The sequence below is a fragment of the Equus caballus genome, chromosome 9, assembly GCF_041296265.1.
Source record: "Equus caballus isolate H_3958 breed thoroughbred chromosome 9, TB-T2T, whole genome shotgun sequence".
Lineage (NCBI taxonomy): Eukaryota > Metazoa > Chordata > Mammalia > Perissodactyla > Equidae > Equus > Equus caballus.
The window spans coordinates 25,534,194-25,555,918 of record NC_091692.1 but is presented as its reverse complement, the minus strand read 5'-3'; the positions used below and the strand labels follow the sequence as shown (position 1 = coordinate 25,555,918).

Sequence of the window (21,725 nt, the reverse complement as noted above, 5' to 3'; positions counted from 1 at the left end):
GGATGTTGGGGGTGGTGGTTTGGGGCTTTAAAGGGGAGGAAGGCAGTTCACTTGGAAATGGAAAAGCGAATGTTTGGTAAATGGAACTTTGATAAGAGTGGGCTTAGCAAGGATCCACCGGGTCTACCAGATACCCAGAGGATCCACCAGATACCCAGAGTTATCTGGTGATGACCTGGCCTGGAGACATGCCTTTATTTTAAATTCCTTTTAGGCATTTAGGGGGCAGGTTGAAGTTTCTTTCAGAGTATTTTGTTGTTAAAAATCATCAAGCTGAGGCAAAGAGGCACATTTTGGGGTGGCCAATTCTGATCCCCCACATTACCTTGACTCTTTTTCATTCTTTTTTCTTTTTGCTGCTCTGATTGGAGTTCCACCACTCTGTTTTTGAGTTCACTGACCCTTTCTTCTGCTTCATCTAGTCTGCTGTTGAAGCTCTTTACTGTATTTTACAGTTAAGTTATTGTATTCTTCAGCTCTGTGACTTCTAATTGGTACTTTCTTATATTTTTTGTACCTTTTGAAATTCTCACTTTGTTCATCTGTTGTTCTCCTGAGCTCAGTGAGCATCTTTATGAATGTTACTTTGAATTCTTTATCAAGTAAATCACTTATCTCCATTTTATTGAAACTTTTTACTGAGATTTTATCTTGTTCTTTCATTTGGAACATATTCCTCTGTTTCTTCATTTTCCTTTATTCTGTGTGTTGATTTCAATGATTAAGCCACGTCTCCTAGTCTTGAACACCTAGCTTCATTAGGAGATGAACCTTATTCTTCAACCCTGCCCTAGCTCTTGTCTCTCATACCTTTTTAGTTGTCCAAGCAGCCTACTTTATTCTCAGTGACCCCCAGTAGTTCAGGGTGTGCCAAGATCTGTGTGTCCCAAAGGGGAGGATCTCACTCAGCACCTAGATTCTAGATGATTGGAAGCTAGACCCTCAGGCAGCACCTTTAGAAGTATGCAGATATATCTCAGGGGAAGACTGGGAGTTGGGTGTTTTTGTCTGTTGCTTCTGCTCTGAGCCCTGGGGTGATAGCCAGTTAACTGTTTCTTTGTTTGCTGCTGTCCTGCTGAACCCATGATTGAGGTCATCAAAGCTGCCCTCACAGAAGTGGCTCTTAACTAGGATTTTGGTAGAGAAGTCCTAGAAGGACATTCCAGGAAGAGAAAGTAGCTTTTGCAAAGATAGGGAGGCACAGAAGCACTTGATCTCTGTGGGAAATAGGAAGTCGTTTGTGGCTAGAACATTGTAGTGCTTCAAAAGAAATTGGATGAAATGAGGCCAAGAAAATAGTTTGAAGTAAAATCATTGTAGAATCCTTTGTATTTTAGAAGAATGGTGCAAGTTAATTAAAATCAGCATACTTAGAGCAAACCTGAAACTAAGTTTCAAAAAAAAATGTATCTGTTGGGGTGATACTTGTTATTTTTTACAAGTTCTCAAAAGCTCATTTTTTTCTCTAGGCTTGCGTGTCTGGATATGAGTGATTTCAGAGTTGTTCAGACAACTTCAGTTAATATTTGTTTGAAGGAAAGCTTCTATGGGGAAAAAAATTTGGAAAACTACTCATCAAGTTTTGAAATGAACCAACTCATCCAGTTTGTTTTTCATGAGGAAAATGGGATCTTGCAGGTAGCCAGTCGCAGAACCAAAAATAGAAACCAAAAATAGAAATTGTATTAGATTACCACTCAACATTTATTCCAGTGAATTTAAAATGATTTTGTTTGTGATGTTGACAAAATGATTGAAGGTTTAAGTAAAATGTGTTTAAGGGGAAGTCTGCTAGGGAACTGATCCTTTGAGACAAAGAAAAGGTACTCAATTTTGTTTCCCTGGATTAATAGAATCAAGTCATGTTTGACTGTGCTTTCTCAAGAACCGGCATTTTATTCTCAAAGCTAAGCCCTATTCTCTCCTTAAAAACTATATCAGGCCACTTTTATTCAGCATTTTATTGGAGGTTCTAGTCCAGGGCAAGTAGGCAAGGAGAGGAAGTAACATGAGTAAAGGATTTATATAGACATTTCTACAAAGATATACGAATGGCTGATAAGCACATGAAAAGATGCTCAACATCATTATTCATTAGGGAAATACAAATCAAAACTACAATGACATGGTGCTTCACGTCTACTAGGATGATGTAATAAAAAAGCCAGACGATAGCAAGTATTGTTGAGGATATGGAGAAATTGGAACCCTCCCTTGTATGTTGCTGGTGGGAATGTAAAATGGTGCAGCTACTTTGCAAACCAGTTTGGCAGTTCCTCAAAAACTTAAGCATAGAGTTTCAATATGACCTAGCAATTCTCCTAGCCGTATACCAAGAGAATTAAACATATGTGTTTACACAAATATTTGGATGTAAATGTTTATTACTAGCATTATTCTCAATAGTCAAAGTTCATAATAGTGAACATGTGTAAAACAGTCCAAAATGTCACCAACTGAATGAGCAGATATCCAAAATGTGGTATATCCATACAATGGGATATTATTCAGCCAGAGACAGGAATGAAGTACTGGTAAGTGCTGCAACGTGGATCAACCTTAGAAGCATTATACTCACTGAAAGAAACCCGACACAGAAGGCCACATGTTCCCTGATTCTGAATTAAATGTCCAGAATAGGCAAATCGAGAGGCAGAAAGTAGATTCGTAGTTGCCTGGAGCTGAGGGGAAGGAAGAATGGGTGGGCATGAAGTTGCTTTTTGAGATGATGGAAACGTTCTAATGTTAGATGGTAGAGGTGGTTGTACAACTCTGAATATACTTAAAACTACTGAATTGTGTACTTTAAAAGAGTGAATTTTATGGTATGTGAAGTGTATCAATTGAAAAAAACCTGTTGTTATTCAGCATCCAACCAAGACTCAGAAACCACCTAGTAGTAATTTGAACAGTGAAAGTTTAATGTGCAGGATTATTAACTATAGCATGATTGAAGGAAGAGGGATTGGCTAGTAAGAAGTAAAGAGAACTTTAATAAATACAGGAAGAGGAGGTTTAATAAGTATCTACTAACCCCAGGGCTGACGTAGAGTGCCCCAGGAAGATCCAGGCCCTGTTGGAGAGAGTGTAGCCATCACTCAGTGGGTGGTGAAGTTTCTGAGCTACCAAACTTACTGGAAATTCTCCCTTTGGGGTGGTGAGGGAGACCATCCACGGGGAGGTGCTGCACCTTGGAACTTGCTGCAAGCCAATTGATGAGTTGCTAGGGGAAGTTACTCATGGGGACATGCCTTGCTGATGGCACCATGCTGGGAAGCTGCTGAACAGAGTGCTGGAGTCACTGTTGGCTGCTGTGCACTGCAGGAGCTGGGTGTTTAAGAAGCTGCTCCCTACAGGAGCAAGATGTGTAGAGAAGCAGGTACTGCAGGAGCCTGGCAGAAGTAGTACACTGGAACTTGGAAGAAAAAACCCTTTCTCATTCAGTGTTTCTCCACCTCCCTCTACTGACAGAGATTAACATCCTGCCAGCTGGTGAAAGAGCAATATTTAAAGGGCCCATCTCCATTATTGCAGAGCAGCCAATAATGGGTGGATTTGGAGATGGGAGGTAATAAATTGATAGCTGGCTCAAGAACCTATGCCAAATCCTGTACCAATTTAGGATATATTCTGTTATGTTGGGTTTAAAGAAAATACCAGGTAGTCATCTCATAATAGCTTAACAAAATTTCAAAGTACATAACCTTATGATACTTTTAGAGAATTTTGTTTTAAATTATGGTCATGCACCACATAACAACGATTCAGTCAACGATGGACTTAATTTACAGTGGTGGTTCCATAAGATTAGTACCATACAGCCTAGGTGTGTAGTAGGCTATACCATCTGGTTTGTGTAAGTATACTCTATGATGTTCACACAACGAAATTGCCTAATGACGCATTTCTCAGAACATAGCCCCATTGTTAAGCAACACATGACTCTCCAGAAAACAATTCGTGGTCACTAAAAAACATTGAACAATATAGAAATGTTTAAAATGTAAAAATCTCCCTCTTATCACTCTGTCTCTTACTATCTATTTCATTCATGTTTTCTGAAGATAAGACTATTGTTAACAGTTGGCGTATGCTTTTTTTATGTACATAAATGTGTATATATATTTGATTTTTACTAATGATAGAGGTTGTACAGACATTGCACATGAGCCGTTTTAGGTTTTTATCAGAGGGATATAACCCTCATTCAGTTGCCAAACACTTGTGTAAACTAGGGAAGTCACATAGCCGTTCTCTTTGATTTTCTAAACTTTTGAAATGAAGGGACTTTTCCTTGAAAGAAGTTTAAAATCTGTAGTGGATGTGGTTTGATGGTAGTAGGAAGGGAGGGGAGGGAGAGGTAGTTTGGTAACAGTCAGTTAACAGTTTTTAGTATAGCCTAGCTGTTCATATTTTCCATGCATTTTGCAATTTAAATGTTTATTTTAAATATTTACACGTTTATATTTATGTTGTTGGCTGCACATACTAGTTAAATTTGCGTGAAATTTGAATTACAGCAATTTATTTGTTTGACTTTTCTTTAGAAAAATCCTGCAAAAATGTCTCTGTACCCATCTCTTGAAGACCTGAAGGTAGACAAAGTAATTCAGGTATGTTGAAGTTATTTAAGTACTGCTTTTTTTAATACTATGCCATACATTCTAGTTAGAGGGGAAGCGAAGCAAGAAAGTTAAATAACAGATATATTTGTTCATTTGTCCACTTCATAAACTTTTTTTCAATTTATTAATTGCAGACTAAAAAGTTACAGAAAAGCCAGCGATTCTTTTTCATTTCAGTATGAATTAATGGACAGGGGATATTTCTTTAAAACTGGACCTAAACTCTTCAAAGATAGCTATTTAAAATTTAAATTAAATGCAACATATTTAAGTTGGTAAAATAGACTCCAAATTTTTGGACGTTCATACTTTTGTTCAAAATTAGTACATTGTTCTTTTGGATCTTCAAGTATGACTAATCTTTAAAATAATTCCTTCCCTTCTCTTTAAAGTTAACAATTATAGAAAAGTTGAAGTACCTGCTGCTTTTAGAAGAGCAGTAGTGTAAAAGCAGAATGAAAGCATAGTGATTTATTTCCTTTTAGATGTAAGCCGCAGACATTTCATGTATTCACGGTCTAAATGACTATGTTAAGGATTATAGTATTTCTAGTTTCATAAAGTCAAAAATTTTATAGTCCTTCATGTAAATATTAGCTCTGAAGACAGATACTTCTGCTTAAGAAGAAGGTTTGGGATTGAGATCAATCCTTGCTATTTTTTAAAGTTTTATTGTTGTTTTTAACTGGAGATAATTTGTAGTGTTTAATAAACCCATTTTGTTTCATTTACTTTCACCTTGATTTCTTATAAAATCAGATTTTTTTCAGCTGTTGTTTATTCTTTTAATTTGACAAGATACAATTTGACAAGATAAACTCTGTTGTACTTCTTTGTTCCTAGAATTTTTTGGGGGGGGGGGGTGAGGAAGATTGGCCCTGAGTCTTCCTCTTTTTGCTTGAGGAAGATTGTGGATGAGCTAACATCTGTGCCAATCTTTCTCTGTTCTATGTGGGATGCCGCCACAGCATGGCTTGATGAGTGATGTGTAGGTCCATACCTGGGATCTGAACCTGCAAACCCCAGGCTGCCAAAGTGGAGCATACCAGCTTAGCCACTACACCACCGGGCCAGCCCCGCTAGAATCTTTTTAATACAACAAATGTGATGAAATTCTTTTTGAGTTGTTTAGTGCTTCAGAGCTTCTTACACTAAAGATCATTTTACTTGAGGCCTTGACTTCAGTTTACTCTGAGATTTACTTCTTAATAATTAATCTAATGAGCATAAAAAGTTTATTACACATTTGTGAGAGGTCTTAAACAACCTCAAGAATACAAGCGTTTTTTAGACAAAATGTTAACCTTTTTATAGGGTGAAAAAAACCCTGGCAATACTAACAAATGTGTGGCTGAAATTATTAACCTTGTAGCAATGATTGGGAAGTATGAGGGCCAGATCCGGAACACATATTTTCCATCATAGATCCACTAGGGACGTCAAAATGTGGTTTGTAAAATCTCTTGAAATCTGGGGCTGGCCCAGTGGCACAGCGGTTAAGTGCACATGTTCCACTTTGGCAGCCCAGGGTTTGCCGGTTCAGATCCCAGGTGCAGACATTGTACCACTCATTAAGCCATGCTGTGGCAGGTGTCCCGCATGTAAAATAGAGGAAGATGGGCACGGATGTTAGCTCAGGTCCAGTCTTCCTCAGCAAAAAGAGAGGATTGGTGGCAGATGTTAGCTCAGGGCTAATCCTCCTCAAAAAAAAAAAAAAAAAAAACTCTGAAATCTGCTGTTTGGCTGCCGAGGCTCTGATGGCTCCCAGTTTTAAGTGGCCTGTTCAGTTATCCTAAATGCTCTATTGGTTCTTTCTTCAGTGTTTTGTCAGTATTTTCCCATGTGGTTTTTATTTCCACCAAGTTCATGTGAATAAGCACACTCTTTTTAAGAAGTTTTTTCCTGAAATATTTAGCATTCAAGAATAACAGATAAACCATTAATATGACATCAGAACACTAAGTGATAAGGATTTGCAGATGGATATGAAAGAATGACTAATTTCTGTTTTCATCCTTTTTTGTTAGTTTTTATAGAATTGAACTCTTAAATTAACCATAGTTGACTTTGAGCAGGTTTGTTATTTGAAAACAGCAGAAAAAGGAGGACAGAGTTGATATTGACAAATGTTGGCTTGGAAAATAAAGAGGGCTATCAGACTGACCTCGTTAAGGAGAAGCAAAATACGTGAATATTTCCATTAGAAGATGTTTTATGGTTCCAAGCAGGAATCTAGCTACTGCTTGGAGATAGAGCAGTGAGTAAGGAGGGAGAAACATGGTTTTTTTATTCTCGCTGGATTTAAAAGTGTTCCTAACCTAGCCACTGAAGTCTTGGGCTGTATTTTTATTTTTGCTTCATTTTTTTATGGTAGGTGGTTTTGTTGTTCTTGTTCTTGAGATGCCCCTGAAGAGGTAGTATTCATTTTCTAATCTTTTGGCCTTTTACACCACAGCAAAGCTAACTGCAGCGATGACTTGGCAGGTCATAGTTTGTAAACTGTTTTACAATAGCCATTAGGCTGTGGCTTTCGGCCTCATATAATCCCTGAACCTCTCTATCCGTTGTGAACCCTTAGCAGGAGCCTGTGGTTGCTCTGCCTATACAAAATAAGCTTTTAAGAAACAATGATACAGGGATCCAGTGCTCAACAGTTTCCTAACACAGTGAGCAGAGATTAACACTGGTGGCTCCACAAGCATGATCTCTCCACATGCTTTCTGAAATGGCAGAAACAACATGCCAGTAACTGTGTACTCCTTGGGCACCTCCCCCCCCCCCCCTTTTTTAATAGTTCGAGCTTTCAAGTAAGTGTGAAATAATTTGTTACGTTTAGTGGCTTATAGTCCTTAAGCCCTTGTTGTACCATCTTTCTTTTGTTTTATTTTTACTACAGATTATGTAATAATTAAATATATAACTTTGCAGAGAGCTTTCTGTATATAGTCTTATTTTAGTGTTCTTTGGATAAGAGCGATAGCAATGAATTAAAAAAAAGAAAATAATAGCCAATGTAAAAAGAAACAATTTTTTACTTAATAAATTCTATTTAGAATAGTTTTAGGTCACAGCAAAATTGAATGAGAAGTAAGAGTTTCCACAGTACACCCATCACCCCCAACCCCTACACAGTGCACATCCTTCTACTATCAGCATCCTCACCAGAGTGGTACGTTGCAGTTGATTACCTACACTGATATTATTACCACACAAAGTCCATAGTTTACATTAAGGTTCACTCTTGGTGTTGTACACACTATTAGGTTTGACAAATGTATAATGACATAGCCATCATTGTAGTATCTTACAAAGTACTTGCACTGTTCTAAAAATGCTCTGTGCTCTGTCTCTTCTTCCCTCTCTCCCTACTAATCCCTGGAAATCACTCATCTTTTTAGTGTCTCTGAAGTTTTGCCTTTTCCACAGTGGTTGGAATCATACTGTCTTCAGCCTTTTGAATTGGTTTCTTTCACTTAGTAATATATGTTTAAGTTCCTTCTATGTCTTTTCATGGCTTGATAGCTCATTTCTTTTTAGTGCTGAATAGTATTTTTTTTTCTGAGATATTATCCAAGAAGTAATCCACTGGCCACTAGCTCCTTTTAGCTGATAACTGGTTGAGGAACTTTTAAAATTTAACATACTTTGAGTTTGTGGATCATTACTTAAAATTATATTTTCATGCCACATTTTATTTCAGTTTCAAATATGACAAATTATGAAATAATGAACATTAAACAATGGCTTGGTAACAAGCATATGAGAATACTCTATTCAGCAAGGTTATCATTCAGAATAGAAGGAGAGAGAAATAGTTTCTCAGACAAGCAAAACTTAAAGGAGTTTATCACCAAGAAGCCAGTTCTACAAGAAATGCTGAAGGAACTTATTTGAGTGGGAAAGAGAAGACCATAAATAGGGATAAGAAAATTATCAAAAAAAAAAAAGAAAAAAAAACAGGCAATAAAACCACTGGTAAAGGCAAAAATACAGTAAAGATAGCAGATCAACCACCTATGAAGATAATATGAATGTTAAAAGACAAAAGTACTAAAATTACCTATTTCAATGATAAGAGGGTAGCAGATAGAAACACAAAATTAGAGATTAAATATGATTTCAAAAACATAAAATGTGGGAGGAGGGGAGTAAAAGTGTAGAACTTTTAGAAAGAGGTCTAACTAAAGAGACTACCGACTCAATATAGATTGCTGTATACGTAGAATATTATATATGAACTCTCATGGTAATCACAAACCAGAAACCTATAATAAATAAATAAGAGGAAAGAAATCAAACATAATACTAAAGAAAGCCATCAAACCACAAGGGAAGAGAGCAAGAGAAGAAGAACAGAGAACTACTACTAAAACGCCCAGAAAAAAAAGCAGCAAAATGGCAAATACATATTTATCAATAGCTACTTTAAATGTCACTGGAGTGAATGCTCCAATCAGAAGGCATAAGGTAGCCGATTAGAGAAAAGAACAAGACCCATATGTATGCAGCATACAAGAAACACACTTCAGACCTAAGGACACTCACAAACTGAAAGTGAAAGGATGGAAAAGATACTCCATGCAAATGGCAAAGAAAAGAAAGCTAGAGTAGCAATACTTATATCAGGCAAAATAGACTTTAAAATAAAAACTATAGTGAGAGAGAGAAGGACACTACATAATGATAAAGGGAACAATCAAAGAAGAGGATATAACACTTGTAAATATCTCTGCACCCAACATAGGAGCACCTAAATATATAAAGCAGTTATTAACAGACATAAAAGGAGAAATAGTAACATAATAATAGGAGGAGACTTTGACACTCCTCTTACACCAGTGGATAGATCATCCAAACAGAAGATCAGTAAGGAAATATTGGCCTTAAATGACACATTAGACTGGACAGACTTAGTAGATATAAATATATAGAGTATTTCATTCAAAAACCACAGAATACACATTCTTTTCAACTGCACATGGAGCATTCTTCAGGATAGATCACATATTAGGCCATAAAACAAGTCTCAAGAAATTTAAGATCGAGGGGCTGGCCATGTGGCCAAGTGCTTAAGTTCATGTGCTCCACTTCGGCAGCCCAGGGTTTCGCCAGTTCGAATCCTGGGCGCAGACATGGCACTGCTCATCAGGCCGTGCTGAGGCAGCATCCCACAGCCACAACTGGAAGGACCCACAACTGAGAATACACAACTATGTACCAGGGGGCTTTGGGAAGAAAAGGAAAAAACCTAAAATCATAAAAAAAAAAAAAAAACACTCAGAAATACTTGCAAAGACTTTCTGGCTTAAAAAAAAAGAGAAATTTAAGATTGAAATAATACCAAGCATCTTTTCTGACCACACTGGTATGAAACTAGAAATCAACTACAAGAAAATCAGAAAAGCCACAAAAGTGTGGAGATTAAACAAAATGCTACTGAACAACGATTGGGTCAATGAAGAATTCTAAGGAGAAATCATAAAATTCCTGGAGACAAATGAAAATGAAAATACGACATGCCAAAATCTATGGATACAGCAAAAGCGTTTCTAAGAGGGAAGTTTATAGCAATTCAGGCCTTCCTCAACAAACAAGAAAAATCCCAAACAAACAGGCTAACAGTGCAGCTAAAGAAACTGGAAAAAGGAGAACAAACAAAGCCCAAAATCAGCAGAAGGAAGGAAATAATAAAAATCAGAGCAGAAATAAACAAAATAGAGACTAAAAAAACAATAGAAAAAATTAATGAAGTCAAGAACTGGTTCTTTGAAAAGATAAACAAAATTGACAAACGTTTAGCTAGACTCACCAAGAAAAAGAGAAGGCTCAAATAAACAACATGAGAAATGAAAGAGGAGAAATTACAATGGACACCTCAGAAATACAAAAGATTGTAAGAGAATACCATGAAAAGCAATATGCCAACAAATTGGATAATCTGGAAGAAATGGGTAAATTCTTAGAATCATACAACCTTCCAAAACTGGACCAAGAAGTAGAGAATTTGAGTATACCAATCACCACTAAGGAGATCGAAACAGTAATCAAAAACCTCCCCAAAAATAAAAGTCCAGGACCAGATGGCTTCCCTGGTGAATTCTACCAAACATTCAAAGAAGACTTAGTATCGATCCTTCTCAAACTCTTCCAGAAAACTGAAGAGGAGAAGAAGCTTCCTGACTCATTCTGTGAAGCCAAAATTACCCTGATACCAAAAATCAGGCAAGGACAACACAAAAAAAGAAACTACAGGCCAATATCAGTGATTAACATTGCTGCAGAAATCCTCACCAAAATACTAGCATATCGAATACAACAATGTGTTAAAAAGATCATATACCGTGGCCAAGTGGGATTTATTCCAGGGATGCAGGGATGGTTCAACATCTGCAAATCTATCAACGTCATACACCACATTAACAAAATGAAGAATAAAAATCACATGATCATCTCAATAGATGTAGAGAAATCATGTGACAAGATGCAGCATCCATTTATGATAACAACTCAAAATAAAATCGGTATAGAAGGCAAAATACCACGACACAATAAAGGCCATATATGACAAACCCACAGCTAATATTATTCAGAATGCAGAAAAACTGAAAGCTATCCCTCTAAGAACAGGAACCAGACAAGAATGCCCACTTTCATCACTCTTATTTACCATAGTATTGGAAATCCTAGCCAGAGCAATCGGGTAAGAAAAAGAAATGAAAGGGATCCAAATTGGAACAGAAGAAGTGAAACTGTCACTCTTTGCAGACAACATGATTTTATATATAGAAAACCCTAAAAAATCAACTAAAAAACTTTTAGAAGTAGTACATGAATACAGTTAAGTCACAGGATACAAAATCAACATACAAGAATCAGTTGCATTTCTATACACTAGCAACAAAGTAGCAGAAAGAGAAATTAAGAATACAATCCCATTTACAATTGCAACAAAAAGAATAAAATATCTGGGAATAAACTTAACCAAAGAGGTGAAAGATCTTTACACCAAAAACACTGTTGAAAGACATTGAAGACGACGCAAAGAAATGGAAAGATATTCCATGCTCTTGGTTTGGAAGAATTAGCTTAGTTAAAATGTCCATACTTCCTAAAGCAATCTATAGATTCAATGCAATACCTATCAAAGTTCCATCAACATTTTTCACAGAAATGGAGGAAAGAATCCTAAAATTTATATGGAACAACAAAAGACCGCAAATAGCAAGAGGAATTCTGAGGGAAAAGAGCAAAGCTGGAGGTATGACACACTGTGATTTCAAAATATACCACAAGGCTATAGTAACCAAAACAGCCTGGTACTGGCACAAAAACAGACACTCAGATCAATGGAACAGAATCGAGAGCCCAGAAATGAATCCACACACCTGTGGACAGCTAATATTTGACAAAGGAGCCGAGAGTATGCAATGGAGAAAGGAGAGTCTCTTCAATAAATGGTGTTGGGAAACTGGACAGCCATGTGCAAAAGAAGGAAAGTAGACCATTATCTTACACCATGCACAAAAATCAACTCAAAATGGATTAAAAACTTGAATTTAAGACCTGAAACCATGAAACTTCTAGAAGAAAGCATAGGCAGTACGCTCTTTGGCTTCGGTCTTAGCAGCATTTTTTCAAATACCGTGTCTGACTGGGTAAGGGAAACAATAAAAAAAAAATGAACAAATGGGACTGCATCAAACTAAAAAGCTTCTGCACAGCAAAGAAAACCATCAACAAAATTGAAAGACAACCTAACAATTGGGAGAGCATATTTGTAAACCATACATCATATGAGGGGTTAATATCCAAAATATACAAGAACTCTTATGTCTCAACAATAAAAAAACCAACAACTCAATTAAAAAATGGGCGAAACATCTGAACAGAGATTTCTCCAAAGAAAATATATGGATGGCCAACAGGCACGTGAAAAGATGTTCAACATCATTAACAGGGAAATGCAAATCAAAACTACAATGAGATGATCACCTCACTGCAGTCAGAATGGCTATAATTAACAAGACAGGAAATGACAAGTGTTGGAGAGGATGTGGAGAGAAGGGAACCCTCATACACTGCTGGTGGGAGTGCAAACTGGTGCAGCCACTATGGAAAAGAGTATGGAGTTTCCTCAAAAAATTAAGAATAGATCTGCCATGTAATCTAGCTATTCCACTGCTGGGTATTTATCCAGAGAACTTGAAAAAACAAATGCATAAAGATACATGCACCCCTATGTTCACTGCAGCATCATTCCCAATAGCCAAGACTTGGAAGCAGCCTGGGCGCCCATCAAGGGACGAATGGATAAAAACGATGTGCTATATATACACAATGGAATCCTACTCAGCTGTAAGAAATGATGAAGTCTGGCCACTTTTGACAGCATGGATGGACCTTGAGGGTATTATGCTGAGTGAACTAAGTCAGAGGGAGAAAGTCAAATACCATATGATCTCACAGATAAGTAGAAGATAAAAACAACGACAAACACACTCATGGCAACAGAGATTGGATTAGTGGTTACCAGAGGGGAAGTGGGAGAGGGAGGAGGGCAGAAAGGGTGGTTAGGCACATTTGTGTGACGTGATGGATTGTAATTAGTTTTTGGGTGGTGAACATGATGTAATCTACACAGAATTCAAACTATATTACGATATACACCTGAAAGTTATATAATGTTATTATCCAACGTTACTGGAGTAATAAAGAAAATTTTAAAATTAAAAACAAGCATATGAGAACATTTACAATCCAAATGAGTGAAGTACTATTTAATACTTTTGTAGGCTGTACTTAAATTAAGCTTCCGTCTCTCCAAGCATCTTTGTGACTACCCTTAGCATTAATTTCAGGACTAGATTGAGATATAGGTATAAACTTCATTACTTAATCAACATATTTCCAATTAAGTAAAAAGTTATATTAGAGATGGGCTCATACAACTTATTACCAGCCTTGTCTCTAAATGATGTATGGCTGTTTGAGAAAGTGAGATCTATCTGTAAAGGAAAAAGGATTTCCGTCAGTGGAGGACTCGCCACAACATGGGCTATGAAGGCAGCCCGGAGAAGAGTTGCTGCCATGCTTGAGCATGAGTAGCATTGATAAATATATCCATTGTCAAAGTGATTTTGGCAAGTTTGTTTAACAGTTATAAATTACATTACTTTATCATCATTCATGTCAGTGATAAAATGTTTTGCATACTTTGTAATACTTTTGTATTTAGTATAGCATAACCCTTTCTTATACTTGCTAAAATGAAGATACAGATTATTTCAATGAGATATGCTAAAATGGCAAAATAAATATTAGCAACTTAAGTGTTTAGATTTTAGGTGTTTTTCTATGTGACTTTTTATATGAATGTGGTTGAGCTTTTTTCCTCATGCAAATAAAATATTTTTACTTAGACTAATTAGTAAAAGAATAATGAAGATGTAAAATGTATACATTTTATAATGAATTTTGAAAATATTAGTTTATTAATTTGGAACAGCACTGTGAAATATTGGTTATAAGATAGGTAGAATGCTGTTTAGTCAAGTTTTATATGCTATTGTTAAAATATTTGGAATATGAAATGTATTTGTGATTTGCAGATTTTCTTTGAAAAACGTATTGCTGAAGTGTTTGAAATTAAAATTCCTCGAATAAAATTTAGGTGTTTTAGTTTCTTTTTGGAAGTACTGAATTTAACTTATAAATTATATAAGAATTTTAAATAATTATATAAATAGCATTGTTAGAATTTTCTTTTTTTCTTTTTCAGGCTCAGACTGCCTATTCTGCAAACCCTGCCAACCCAGCAGTTTTGTCTGAAGCTTCTGCTCCTCCCGTCTCTCAAGATGGAAGTAGGTTTATACTTTGGGTTTAGTTTCCCTGAACAGAAATATCTGTTAAGTGTTCTTTTGCTGAAATAGAGAATCCAAGATTTTCTTTAAAGATTCAGCATAAAATTGTTGGTTAAAGCTTTACCGGTAAGAAGAAAAAAATATTCATTTCAAAAAATAATCCTGTAATCAAGAAAATGAACTATGAATATGAAGATGTTTAACGGCTTAATGAAAATTAAGTTAATAAAATTAAGTATCGCCTCTCACAAGTCCCTACCTGATGACTGATTCATTTATGAAAAAACCTTCTATGTGAATTGTGCCGCCTGCTACTGCTCTTGAACTTCTTTTCAACTTCCTGAACTGTCCTCTATCTTTACAGAATTGTGGGGGTGAAATTTCCAACCACATCCTTTTGGGGGAGCTTCCCAAATCCTGGAATCTCGCCCCAATCTCCATGCGCTTCTCTTTGGTCCCTCTTCCTCTGAGTTCATAGGGATTCAGGACACAGCCCTTAAATAATGTGACTTAAGATACATACGGAGTATTAAATAGGTTTTTGTGGACTATCATAACTATTTATAACAATAAATTTCTTTTAGAAAATCCATTTTAAGTCAGAAATCATGTAAAAAAGCGCTTTGGGAAATAGTACCTAACTCTGCTACTAAGTTAAGTACTGTTAATATTTAACTATATTGTTTCCAAGAGTTCTTTGGAATGTGGTTAACATTCTTAAAATATGACACTAAATAAATTTACAAGCTTTGGTTTTTTTTTTTTTGTAGTTAAGAATCGTTTCATAGCCATGTTTACTAAATGAGTTATAAAGTAGCTGGCTTGACAGTAGACATTTTGTCAGTTGTTCTGAATTGGAGAATCAGTGGTATGCTTACAAAATTGCTAGTTACATAGGTTTATTTTAAGAAAACGGAAGGGCAAAATAGCTTACTTGGAAAAATCTGTACTCTTGAGTATTTAGAAATCTCTGGTTATTTCAGTTCAAATGTCTTCATATTTTATGACTTTCACCTTAAATTTTTTCTGTTTTCCACTTCTAATTGTCCTTACAGAGATAGGGAAGTGCTTTTCCAGATTCCTAATTTAAATTCATCCTAGATTTTATAAATTAAATGTAATGTAATTTTTTTAACACAATCATAAGCCCACAATAACAACAGTTTTCATTTTGAATATTCTACCAATGTTTTTTTCTTTATCCATTCATTCATTTATTTATTTATATTAGATCTCTATCCTAAGTTGTATCCGGAGCTCTCTCAGTACATGGGCCTGAGTTTAAACGATGAAGAAATACGTGCAAATATGGCCATGATCCCTGGAGCACCAATTCAGGGGGTATGTATAGTGTAATTAATTTTGAATTATATAAAATTACACTTTACACATGGATATAAGCTCTCCTCTTTTTGGCTAACACACAAGTTTATAACTGTAGTATTGACTTCTCAGAAATTTTAGACTGCCTTCTGGATATCACTTCTTAAATAGTCTACTTCTTTTTGTGTTATTACCACTTTCACTTTTAATTTACTAGGAGTCGAAGATTCAGATGCCATTGACTAGTCCAGTCTTCTTTGTTGTCTGCATTTAGTCAGTTACTAAAACCTATGACTCTGTCTCTACCATGTTTCCTGTATTCATTTTATTCATTCCAGTCCTACCATAACCTTATTCAGGATTTCTGTACTTCTAACCTAGATTATTACAGTAGTCTCTTACATTTCCTCTCATAACTTCTTATATCAAACAGTACTAAGCTGCTGCTAGATTCATCATTCTGAAGTACAGGTCTGTCCTATCTTTTTTACTCATAATCTTTTAACATTCCAAAGTCTAAAGCTCCTTGTGATTAGACCCCAAATTCTAGGCTTAAATATAATGTATCTTGTACCCTTTTTTTATTAAGGTCATTGCTATAAGACCATAGCACTTCATAGCACTTATTATAATGGTAGTTAAATACTCACTTCATCAAGACAGGGTCCCAGCCTGTCTTGTTGCCATAACCCCAGTGCATAATACAGTGCCTGGTATTTATTTATTTACCAAATATTTATTGAAAACTTGCTTGTATCAGTCAGGGTCCTCTTGGGAAAACAGAAATCACAGTAGATATTTTAACCGAGATAATTTAAGAAAATTAGACAAAGAGGTTGAAGAATTGAAAAAAGCAAAAATGGAACACAGATATGATTGCAGAAAGTAGCTGCTCCTCCACGGATGTGGGTAACACAGGGAAGAGGTTGGCGTTATCAGAACCTGGAAGCTTGGGGAGGAGCTCCGTGGAGCTGGGCCTCAGGCCTTGGAGGAGGCGACACTGCTGTCAGTGCTGGTACCTCTGAGGGGTTGCAGTGAAGCTGGTTCTGGGAGTGTCAGTAAAAGCTGGAGAATGGAATCAGTTGCTGCCACCATGATTAAGGGCTAGACCCGGGCAATGCTGGCAGGAACAGGAAGCAAACAGGAAGGGACAAGACACTTGTCCCTCCTCCAGCCTTGCAATCTCTCTATTGTGTCATGTGGTGGATGCTAATCAGAAACCTGCTGAAAAAGGAAAATGTAATTTGCACAGTTCAAGCTCCAGCATCACCGAATTGAGTCTAGAAGGAGAGCTGTGGAGCTGACAGTAACTTAATCCCTGGCACCGCCTACTCCTTTGGCTACTCACTATATCCACACTCTTCTACAAGCATTTTAACTTCATGTGACAGCAATGGCAGCTTTATAGCTTCCCCTTAAAAGGTGCAAGTCTTCATATAATTGAGGTTCAGCAAACTTTTTCTATTAAGGGATCCATAGTAGTAAGTATTTTAGGCTCTGCTGGCCATACATGGTCTCTGTCACATATTCTCCTTGTTTTCTGTTTGTTTACAACCTTTTAGAAATATAAAAATCATTCTTAACCCAGGGGTGTACAAAATTAAGCCAGTTACATCTGACATAATGAAGTTACTCTTACCCTTTCCCCAAAATGGGATGACACCAGTTATCTTGGCCATCTCTGGGCAGTGGTCCATGGTATCAATTACTATGTGATACTAATTACCATTTTAAGTACAGTCCTGCATTGCATAATGACATTTTGATCAATGACAGACCACATATATGACAGGGTCCCGTAAGATTATAACAGAACTGAAAAATTGCTATCACCTAGTGACATCATAGCCATCATAAAATTATTGCAAGAGAAGAGAAAGAAGCCCCAAGAAAATTCACAGTGGAGGGTTTAGCAGAAGCTTTTGCAGACCTCAACAAGCTCCTTAAAAAGTTTGAAGACATGAACCCCAACACTGAAAGGTTTTCATTAACAGAGAGGAATGTTCATGGTGATTATCTGCTTACAAGCAAATCTGTGATGGAAAAAAAGGAACAAACCAAGCCAACCACCATGGACATATTTCTGAAAAGAGTGACACCTCCTCAAGAAGAGCCTCAGGCAGGTCCTTCAGGAGGTGTTGCAGAAGAAGGCATTGTTATCATAGGAGATGACAGCTCCATGCATGTTACTGCCCCGGAAGACCTCCCAGCGGGACAAGATGTGGAGGTGGAAGGCAGTGATCTTGATGATCTTCTCCCTCTGTAGGCCTGGGCTAATGTGTGTGTTTGTGTCTTAGTTTTTAAGAACAGTTTAAAGAGTGAAAAAAAAATAAAATTCAAAAATAGAAAAAAGGTTATATAAATAAGGATATAAAGAAAAAATATTTTTGTATAGCTGTTCAGTGTATTTGTGTTTTAGCTATTATTACAAAAGAGTCAAAAAGTTTTAAAAAATTTGAAAAGTTTATAAAGTAAAATAGTTATAGTAAGCTAAGGTTAATTTTGCCAGCGCTGGTGGCCTAGTGGTTAGGATTTGGTGCTCTCACACTGTGGTCTGGGTTCGTTTCCCAGCAGAGGACCACACCACTCTCTGTTGGTTGTCATACTATGGCAGCTGCGTGTTGCTGTGATGCTGAAAGCTATGCCACCAGTATTTCAAATACCAGCAGGCTCACCCATGGTGGACAGGTTTCAGCAGAGATTTCATACTAAGACCAACTAGGAAGAAGGACGTGGCCACCCACTGCTAAAAAAATTGGCCATGAAAACCCTATGAATAGGAGCAGAGCATCATCTGATGTAGCGCTAGCAGGTGAAGGATGGGGCACAAAGACCAGGCAGGGTTCCACTCTGCTGTACACAGTGTTGCTAAGAGTCAGAAGTGACTTGATGGCACTAACAGCAAAGGTTCATTTATTGAAGAAAGAAAAATATTTTTTTATAAATTTAGTGTAGCCTAAATGTACAGTAGTGTTCAGTGATGTCCTAGGCCTTCACATTCACACTAATCACTCACGGACTCACCCAGAGCAACTTCCAGTCCTGCAGGCTCCATTCATGGTAAGTGCCCTATACAGGTGCACCCTTTTTTGTGATTTCTACCATATTTTTATGGTACCCATGTACCTTTTCTGTGTTTAAATATGTTTAAATACTCAAATACCAGTGTGTGACAGTTGCCTACAGTGCTCAGCACAGCGACATGCTGTGCAGGTTTGTAGCCTAGGAGCAATAGGCTGCACCATAGAGCCTAGGTGTGGAGTAGGCTGTACCGTCTCGGTTTGTTAAGTACACTCTGATGTTTGCACGATGACGGAATTGCCTATTGACACATTTCTCAGAACATATCCCTGTCAAGTGACCATTGAGTGTATTTACATTCCCTGCTGAATATTTTTAACCTGAAGACAAAAGTATAAAGTTAACCACTCCCAACAATTCATGTATTAAGGTGATACGAAGTAGGGAGGAACAGAAAGATAAGTTGTTGCATTTACGGAAAATTTACAGATAGAGCAGAGAAGATAGTGATCGCTGCTGTGCTGCTTTTGGGTAACTAGTCATGCAGCCGTAGTTAATACTGTGACTCCCTGTGTCTGCTACACATTTGTGACCCTCTTCCCCCTTGGCTTGCACTTGAGCTGGTCTTTTCTTTTTTTAATACCTAATGGGGAGACCTAAACCTTCATTTGTGAAGTGTCTGAATCTCCAGGGCTCTTTACTGCCCTGCATTTTCTTCCTTTTTTGTTTTAATTTATTTTAATTTCTTGCTGGAGATTTCTATGAATTCTTCTCATCTAGTGAATTTTTCATTTCACATATTGTATTTTCCTGGTCTAGATGTTCCATCTGGTTTCTGTATCTTCTGTTTCTCTTGTTTCTTGTTTCCTTTAAATCGTCGAGCATATTTATAGTAGCTCTCTTAAAATCTGTGTGCTAATTTCATGATCTGTTGTTTTAAATCTCTTTCTATTCACTGATTTTTCTCCTGATTATGGGTTACATTTTCCTCCTTGTTCACATGCCTCGTATTTTGTTCGTTGGAGATGGACATTGTGAATGTTACATTGTTAGGTGGTGGAGTATGTTGTATTTCTTTAAAGTGTGTTGGCACTTGTTCTGCGGGCAGTGAAGTTACATGTGGATCAGCTTGCTCCTTTTGAGGCTTGGTTTTACACTGATGGCGTGGGTCTGAAGCAGCCTTTACAAGGGCTAGTGTAGCCCCACTACTAAAGAAGTACGTCCCCTCTGGGCTCTCCACTGAATGCCCTGGGTATTCACCAAGCACAGTCCCCTCTGGCTGGTGGGAACTTGAGAGTCTCCCAGCGCAGTGTGATCTCCAGAAACTTCAGCTTACAGCTCCCTGCGTGCTCTTTGCCTGGCCTTGCGGACTTCACCTCACACATACTTGGGTTAGTATTCAGCAGCAGATCCAAGGGGCCCCATCCGGATTTCCGGAGCTCTTTCTCTGTGTCACTACCTCCTCTTAGGGACTCAGCCCTGAAAATTCGAGCTGCCGTACTAGCTGCTTCAGCCTTCCTGACCTCTGATCTTAGTCTCCTCAACTTATCAAGAGCATAGCGCTCTGCTTGGGGTTCGCACCTCTGGCTCCAGTCTGGACAGTGCTCCAGGCAGAAAGCCAGGTGATGATAGGGCTCACCTCATGTGTTTCCCTTCTGTCAGGGATCTCTGTCCTGTGCTGTCTAATGTCCACCTTCCAAAAATTGTTGCCTCCTATTTTTCCAATTTTCTAGTTGTTCATGGCAGGTGGGCAAGTCTGGCCCCATCATGACTGCAAGCATAAGTCTGTTTTTCTATTAATTTCACTGTTGGACATAGAAGACCTAAAAGGCATCTCAAAGAACCTCCTGAGTGCCAAACGTAGTTTAGAACCCATTATCTAGCAGCAACCCAATTTCCTCTTGGAAACCAGAATTAATCACCCTAGCCGGGTCAGTAGCTTCTTTTTGTCTTTATTTCAGTGGCATGTGAAGTCTAAAACAGTTACGTGGTGATCTTCTAATTCATGGGAAATATTATTGTGTCCCTTCCTGGAGGCATTCCTCCCTTGTAAGACAGACCTCCAAACTACAGAGCTCAAAGATGTGGGGATGGGATGCAAAAGTTTTGTGCATGGGTGTTTATAAGTAACACCGAGAAGAACCATTCCCAAGCTACACCTTGGTTTCCGGAACTTATTTTCAGGCCTTGAAAGAAACTGCATCGTATATTTGGTTGCTCATTCAAAGCCTATATTATATCCTATAAGGTCTCTACCACCAGCCTCTCAACATTCGTCTCCCGCTGGCACCTCGACTTAGTGGAGATGAGAGCCAGTAGCACGTTCCAGGCACTGTGCTAGGAGTGGTAGACAGAATAGTGAACCACAGTACCCCCGCCCCGACTCTAGTGAAACTCACATTCTAGACAAGTCAACCAATACTATGACATGTGAAATGAATGGAAGAAGAGTAAGTGAATAGAGTGCTAGGGCTCTATTTCAATACGGCGAGCATGAACATTCTCTCTGAAAGGTTGACGTCTGAGCAGAGAACTGAATGAAATGAAGGAGTGAAGCATGTGATTATCTGGTGGGAGAACATCCCAAACAGTATAGACAGAAATCAAAGGCCTTCAAAAAGAAATGAACATGGTAGACCTGAGAGACAGGCCTATGTGATGGGCAGAGGAAACAAGGCAGAATGTGGCAGCAGACGGCATTGGAGGGGTAGTCAGGGCCAGGTGGTCCACGGCCTTGTAGCCCGTGATAAGGGATTGGGATCTGAGTTATGGAGTGGTATAATCTGATTTTTTTTTTTTTTAAAGATTTCTATGCTTGCTGTGTGGAGAATGGATAGTAGAAGGGCAAGAGAGGAAGCAGGGAGACTATGTAGAAGGTTATTGTAGTCGCCTTCAC

The 21,725-nt window shown here is 37.7% G+C and overlaps 1 protein-coding gene across 2 annotated transcripts in view; it reads left to right on the top strand.

Annotated features, from left to right (window-relative positions):
* Positions 1 to 21,725, top strand: part of SDCBP (syndecan binding protein) — a 39,044-nt gene that overhangs the window by 9,240 nt on the left and 8,079 nt on the right. Inside the window, exons 2-4 of one of the 2 annotated variants that reach the window (XM_023648289.2) lie at positions 4,548 to 4,613; positions 14,404 to 14,485; positions 15,717 to 15,826. In XM_023648289.2, the coding sequence (XP_023504057.1) occupies positions 4,563 to 4,613; positions 14,404 to 14,485; positions 15,717 to 15,826 (243 nt within the window). In that variant the 5' untranslated portion in view covers positions 4,548 to 4,562. Of the gene's footprint in view, positions 1 to 4,544; positions 4,614 to 14,403; positions 14,486 to 15,716; positions 15,827 to 21,725 lie in introns of those variants that run through there. The other variant, NM_001242477.1, reaches the window with a different exon arrangement.